Source organism: Electrona antarctica, assembly GCF_951216825.1.
Source record: "Electrona antarctica genome assembly, chromosome: 17".
Classification (NCBI taxonomy): Eukaryota; Metazoa; Chordata; class Actinopteri; order Myctophiformes; family Myctophidae; genus Electrona; species Electrona antarctica.
In genome coordinates, this window is record NC_136798.1 from 35,835,290 (window position 1) to 35,842,445 (window position 7,156).

Genomic DNA, 7,156 nt, shown 5'->3' on the forward strand with positions numbered 1-7,156 from the left:
TTCAATGTATCGTCTCCCCTTAACTCTGAAAGTGTACAGTGGGTCCATTTGGTTCCATTTGTATACCGTCAGAGTTACAGACCTGTACGTGTCAATTTAGACCCCTCTATAATAAACAAGAGAGTCCCTGGAATGCACTTTACATAAGTGTTCAAGATTTTTTGAAAACAGCCAAACTACAAACTCAAACAGCTGAAGTATAAAATACGAAGGCAAAACAGCTTTTGATGCTGCATTAACTAATTCAAGGACCCCTGGGGGTCCTCCGACCCCATTTTGGGAAGCAGTGGTATATGCGTATACGTACAGTATGATAGAGACAGAAAGACAGAGAGACAGATAGTATGATAGCCATATAGGTTTGCATAATAAAGAATGTCATTGAATGTGGATTAAATCGTGTTTCTTGTGATGCGTGTGGAGTCGGCGTGGGCAGGCGTTTAGATGATCTCCCCACTCTTGCACTTGCAGGTGGCCTCGCAGTAGTCTGCCCTCTCTTTGCACCCATAATCCCCCAGCTCAGCACAGTTGTCCCACTTATCCTTATAGTTACATGGGTTGGCTGATGGGGAGAGAGAGAGAGAGACAGACGGTCATTGAGTTGATGGCGGTAGATGTAACAGTGAAATATCAACTTCACCTGGATATTGTGTACAATACTGAGGGGTACTGTACAGTACCCCTCAAGGTTAAAGGAGCCTGTTCTCTCAGCCTCGGTTTTCAGATTCTATTAGGGTAAGGGTTATGGTTAGGAATGGGGTTGGGGTTGTGTACATGTCTATCTACTAGCTATTTATTAAACGGAACATACATTTTCAGGTCGGGATACCACTTTGATCCAATCAGGATAGAGAACTCAGTCAGGATGCAGATTAAACAAGACAAAACGAGACAAAGAAGTGAGCAACCAAATTTGTAATTGGAACACCATAAAAACAAAGCTGATATTTATTATCTTAAATGAGGGGGGGGGGGGGGGGATGTTACTGAAGAAACCGCTCTATTCTGACACAGAATAGAGTGGCTTTAACCTTAACAAAAAAATAAAAAACACTTTGGTCACTTACTGCACAGCTTGTCATCACAGTCGTTGGGACAGTCACCACAAGCTGGTCCAGCCTTGTAGGGGTGAATGTTCTTGTAGTTACCACTGAAATGAGGGAAACAACATCAAATAACTAAACATCATCTGATGAGACAGTGTCCATCTCATGTCCATCTACACTAGTGGTTCCAAACCTTTACCGGATCAGGACCCACTTGAAAATCTGTGTGTTTGGTGTGTGACTCAACGGTATGGCGTTGGATTTTCAGTCCACTCGCTGTTCTTTTTTTTACTCTCTCCTGCGTACCACAAGAGGGGGCATCACGCACCGCCGGTTGGAACCACAGGTTGGGAACGACTGCCCTATTAATGCATTTGCATTAATTTAGATCTATTTATTTATTTGGGGGGGGGGGGGGGTTAGGTAGGGAAGCAATCAGGTCAGACAGTGCCCATCTAAGTGTGATCAAGTAAAGTTTCCACTCAGAGTTACAGACAGACCTGTCTGTAAGTGTGGGGGTGACAGATGGTGTCGTTGCTTAAGGTGGACAGTAGTGACACACAGATATTTGTACACAGTGTTGGGACAGTAGTACTTACGGTGAACAGTACTGACACACGTAGAAGTATGGGTACTTGGCATCGGGGCAGTGAGCCACGGCACATCCTATCTGGTTGGAGCGATACCACACAACCTGTACCACACACACACACACACACGCACGCACGCGCGCACGCACGCGCGCGCACACACACACACACACAACATCACTGTTTAAACGTTTTCATGTCAGGGACAGGGGGAACCATTTGGGGTCCAACTCCAAGGGGTTAGCAACTGGCAGCCCCTAGTGTTTAACCTCAAATAATTTTCAACCTATCTTCATATAATTGGTACAGTCCTCACTAATGTTCATGATCAAATTCCATCATTTCCACCATTGTCTGTCTCTCATAGGAGGGCTGTGGGCAGTTCAGAAACCCATCCACCAGTGGCATCATCGATTTCTTTAAACAAGATTACAAAATATTTAGATTTGTATTATCCATCATCTTAACCTTGCTGATTATTGTTACATAAACCTGCTTTTAGCAGCATTGTAAAAAAGAATAGAAGAAAAAAAAGGCATAGGATAGATCAACTTAATTATGCAGGAAAATAATTGTTTGTTTTCCATTTGGCTTCCATTTTTGCACTGCAACTTAGTTTGAATACTGGCCTTTTACTTGTAATGGTGTATTTTGTTGTTGTGATATTGCTACTAGACAAATATCAACTTCCTGTTAATTTTACTATTTGAATATCCGGATCCAGGTCTGCGGATCCAGTCCGGGTTTTAGCAAAAAAAACAAACCTCTCAAAAAAGCAGATATACAAATACACAACGCGGCACAAAGTGCTTGTACCTCTGCTATGTTTGACATTTTTTGAATAATCTTGAACAAAGAGAGAGAGAGAGAGAGAGAGAGAGAGAGAGAGAGAGAGAGAGAGAGAAGGCGGTACTATCTATTCCAGTAGTGTACCTGTGTGAAGTGTCCCACTGTTTTTCCATCGACACGGTCAATGTACTCCGTCTCCCCGTACTTCCAGTCCTTCACCTCATCGTACCACATCTGGATCTTATCGGCCCATGAGCTCTCTGTATGGCCGTGGCCCATGGCTATGTTCTCACCACAACCACTGGCTAGAAAGAGAGAGAGAGAGAGAGAGAGAATCACCCAAGGAGGGTTTGACTTGATGAAACATGACAAAACAAATTCTTTCCGATGTGGAAAGCATATGCACAGCAAATGTGCAGCAAATGCACAATTTCTATACTTTTGTATTAAAGATAGTCTCCTCTCTGAGTTGCAATGTAACGCAGCTGTCATCATGAACATTTATCTATCAGTTCAATAAGGCACACGTCTTTTTTAGTTTCCAAATGAGGGACGATTCCGTATTTCAATTCCACCATAATTAGTGTTGTTGCCCCAAGGGACCACTATAGTAGGCTACTTGGGCGACTTTATTCTTCTTAACGTATGTTGCCGCTCTACTCTTCCCACAGTTTTTGCGGCACACTCATAATGTTATTATAATATTGTATTATTAATTATAATGTTGAAGGGTTCTTACTGCTGATTTCCCTGTCCGCCTTGGGGCTGTGTCCCAAGGTACACTTGTCGGCAAATCTCTGAGCATTGGCAGCAGCTTCCTCACTCCACGACTGTGAGAACGGGAGGACATGAGAGGATGTGTGTTCACAAAAAACGAAACGCCAGCGGTCTCCAAGGCTAGTGTTTACAATGCATAGCATCTGACAACAGTATGCAGCTGTATGTGTTTTATATGATATGAGCGATGATGTCATTAAAGATGTCAGATCAAACCTCCAGTACTGTCTTACCATCTTCAGCATGTTGCTGGCGGTAGGCTTCACACCTCTTCTCAGCTCGTTGTGTCTGTTCACAATGTAGGCCTTCTCAGCTTCGGTCATCTCTGCACCTGCACAGTGGTGGAAAGTATCTAAGTACATGTACTCAAGTACTGTACTTAGTACAATTTTGAGGTATTTGTACTTTACTTGAGTTTTTCCGATTTCCAATACTTTTACTTCTACACTTATCCACTACATCTCAGAGGCAATTATTGTACTATTATTATTATTTGAAAACTTTAGTTACTAGTGGATTTTGATTATTATTACAAAACATACATTAACCACTTCAGCCCTGTTGACAATAGTCGATTTACAAGCTCACAATGCGTCGCATCGCAACGCATTGTGAGCTTGTATTTTAAAAATATTTTAATACATTTGAAAACTTGAAAAGGGACATTCCATCATTCCATATAATTCATATTAATAACTTGAAAACAGCCAGCAGAAGCTGTGCTTACTATCTAATCCAAGAAACATCTGCAATCAATTACTGCTGATGTTATGGTTACTGTGCACTGTACACTATGCAATGTAGGCTATAGGTTGCTGTGTTACTACTTGCCTATCGGGCCATGGCTCTTTAGCCATGGCTACATGAAATACGGGCGGGTGGTCTAACCTTTGGGCTTAGTTGGTTTATTCTCGGTCTCGGGTGCTGGTTTAGGCTCAGTCTCGGGTGCTGGTTTAGGCTTGGTCTCGGGTGCTGGTTTAGGCTTGGTCTCGGGTGCCGGTTTAGGCTCGGTCTCGGGTGCTGGTTTAGGCTCGGTCTCGGGTTCTGGTTTAGGCTCGGTCTCGGGTGCTGGTTTAGGCTTGGTCTCGGGTGCCGGTTTAGGCACGGTCTCGGGTGCTGGTTTAGGGTCGGTCTCGGGTGCTGGTTTAAGGTCGGTCTCGGGTGCTGGTTTAGGCTCGGGTTTGCAGGGTTTGGACACGTAGATAGTTCTTTGGCACTCTGCCTTGTACAGTGTCTTCTTCAGTGTCCCTGTCCGGGGCTTAGTACCAGAGGTGGCGTCACATTCACCCCAGCTGCCAAAGCGATACTTACAGTCAGCTAAACGACAGAACAGAACCAATGTTAGTCAGACAGACAGACAGACAGACAGGCCACAAGCAACATTCTCTTGCGTGTGTATGTGCGTGCGTGCGTGCGTGCGTGCGTGCGTGCGTGTGCGACTGTGCGTGTGCGACTGTGCGTGTGCGTGTGCGTGTGTGCGTGTGCGTGTGCGTGTGCGTGTGTTTGCATTACCTCCAAACTCCTTCTTCCAGTTGCAGGGCACTTTGCATTTAATTTTTGTGGTTGCCTTCTCAGTACACACGCCCACCCTGAACCCCTTACCACAGTCTCCCTTGCTAGGGACACAGGGACACGGTACCGAAATGGGACCATTGGGTTTACCTAGTGAAGGGGGGGGGGGGGGGGACATACAACGTTTTGTTTTATTTATTTATTTTAATGCTGTTTTTATTGGGCATTTTGTATTATGAAAATTACATCAGAATATAATCCAACAAATAAGCAGTATATAACGAGAAAAATAACAGTGATGGATACATTATGTAAATATTCCATTTGAGTACAAATAAAATGCATAGTGTTTACCAGCAACATCATGGTTCAAGATGGAAAAGCTAAGGACTAAAAAGCTAAGTACAGTACATTTACTTATACTGTACTTAAGTACAATTTTGAGGTATTTGCACTTTACTTGAGTTTACAATTTAAAATACTTTTCTACTCCACTACATCTCTGATCCAAATATTGTACTTTTACCCCACTACATTTTTTTGAAAACTAGTTACTATAGTTACGTTCTAGATTATTACAAAACATACATTACCCACTTCAGCCCTATATACATTTCGGCCATTTGAAAATAGCTGATCTACAAGCAAGATCTACAATGCATCGGAGACATTCTGCACAATTAGTACTTTTACTTTTGGTACTTTAAGCACATTTCGATGCCAATACTTCTGTACTTTCACTCAAGTTCATTTTTAATTCCGGACTTTTACTTGTAACAGAGTATTTCTATATTGCAGTATTGATACTTTTACTTAAAAAAACATGTAAAACATGAGTACTTTTTCCACCACTGCACCTACATGAACACACCAGAAAGACCCCAAAAAGATTGAGTAATAATAACTATTTCTATGTTTGAACGTTATTAATTGTATTTACTCAAGTAGAATACTAGAATCTATGTTGCATAAGGCAGTAGGGAATCGATAATAAGGCAGCATAAGGCAGTATGGAGTCAGAAATAAGAAAATCATTTGATCCTCATATTTATACTACTTAGTTCTTACCCTTAGCTTCAGTTCCAGCCAGGAGAGCAAAAAGGACCGTGAGAGCAATTGTGTACAGGTTCATCCTGAAAGCCATAAGAAAACAACATGCTCTGAGTGGATGGATGGATGGATGGATAGATAGATACAGTAGATAGAGCAGTCAAAATAAAGGTAGACACATAATTGTTCTTTTTGTACCATTAGTAGAAGATTAAAGCTGTGGTCAGGGTTAGGATATAACGACAACAGTGTCATTATTACATTATTACAGTTAACTACAACAATGAGACAAAACAGGGGGAAAAAACCCGATGAATGGAACAATAATGAACAGAAGAACAGAATATAATTCCAATGGTACTCTATTAGGCTATCTAACACCAACGTCTAATTTAAGCAGATGAAAACAAAGTAGAAAAAAGACTTACCTCCAATAGCTGTGTGACCCGTTCAGATGAAATAATGGCTGCTGTTGAATGGTATCGGCTGGTCTTATGTGGTGGTGGTATTTATATGCTTAAACTATTAGCTTTACATGCGTGTCACTGTCAATCTGTGTTGACATAGATAAACAGCCAGGGCAATATGTACTTTAAGGGCATGTATGTTTTTTAAGGAAATGTATGTACTTTAGGGGCATAGATGTTTGCGTCACATCTTGTTGTACCAAGTACAGTGATCAAACCATGCTGTGGAACATGTGGTCGACATCAGTTTGTTTTGTTCTTTAAACATGTGTAAACAGAGGGCTCATGCAGGTCTGTACTGTAGGTACTCTGTTGAAATCAATTGGATATTGGGAGGCTTCATGTGGAGTTTGTGGAGGATTATAAAGTATATACATGTAGTAATACCAACACTGAACCCCTTCGACCTCAAATGTTCAACTGAAGTTGCTCTATGACAGGGCTGGGCAACTGGCGGCCCGGGGGCCACATGCGGCCCCCACCTTCACTTAATGCGGCCCTCAGGTTAATGTCAGAATACTGATATAATATTGGTTTCAGCTGTTACAATTCCACAACATGCAAACATGACCCGCTTTAATTACTTCAGTCTAAATTAGTAGCTCATTGCTCAACACAAGTATAATTAAAGGCATTTGAAATTACATAAAAATGTTAATTTTCAGGATTCCAATTAAAAAATAGCAAAAATGTAAGATTTCAATTCGAGTATAGCAAAAATAGCCGATCTACAAGCTCAAAACGCGTCGCAGCGCGATGCGTTTTGAGCTTGTAGATCGGCTATTTTTGCTACGACAGTATATGGCCCTATAGAGAGTGAGAGTGGAAATATAGTGGCCCTCTCCATCGTCAAAGTTGCCCACCCCTGCTCTATGATTTAAAAATGTGTGCATTAAAAGCTGCTCAGCTCAGCTGCTCTTGATGC

At 41.9% G+C, this 7,156-nt stretch overlaps 1 protein-coding gene across 1 annotated transcript; it reads right to left on the reverse strand.

The window, feature by feature from the left end:
• LOC306940785 (cysteine-rich venom protein LEI1-like) lies at window positions 1-6,228 on the reverse strand. The gene is made up of 11 exons (XM_079525982.1): window positions 6,193-6,228; window positions 5,783-5,847; window positions 4,715-4,864; window positions 4,354-4,519; window positions 4,091-4,113; window positions 3,436-3,533; window positions 3,165-3,255; window positions 2,570-2,730; window positions 1,646-1,740; window positions 1,068-1,150; window positions 1-562 (listed from the first exon to the last, which is right to left on the reverse strand). The coding sequence occupies exons 2-11, from the start codon at window positions 5,844-5,846 to the stop codon at window positions 441-443; spliced, it is 1,053 nt and encodes a 350-aa protein (XP_079382108.1). The 5' UTR covers window position 5,847; window positions 6,193-6,228; the 3' UTR covers window positions 1-440.
• Between the last annotated feature and the right edge of the window lie 928 nt (window positions 6,229-7,156).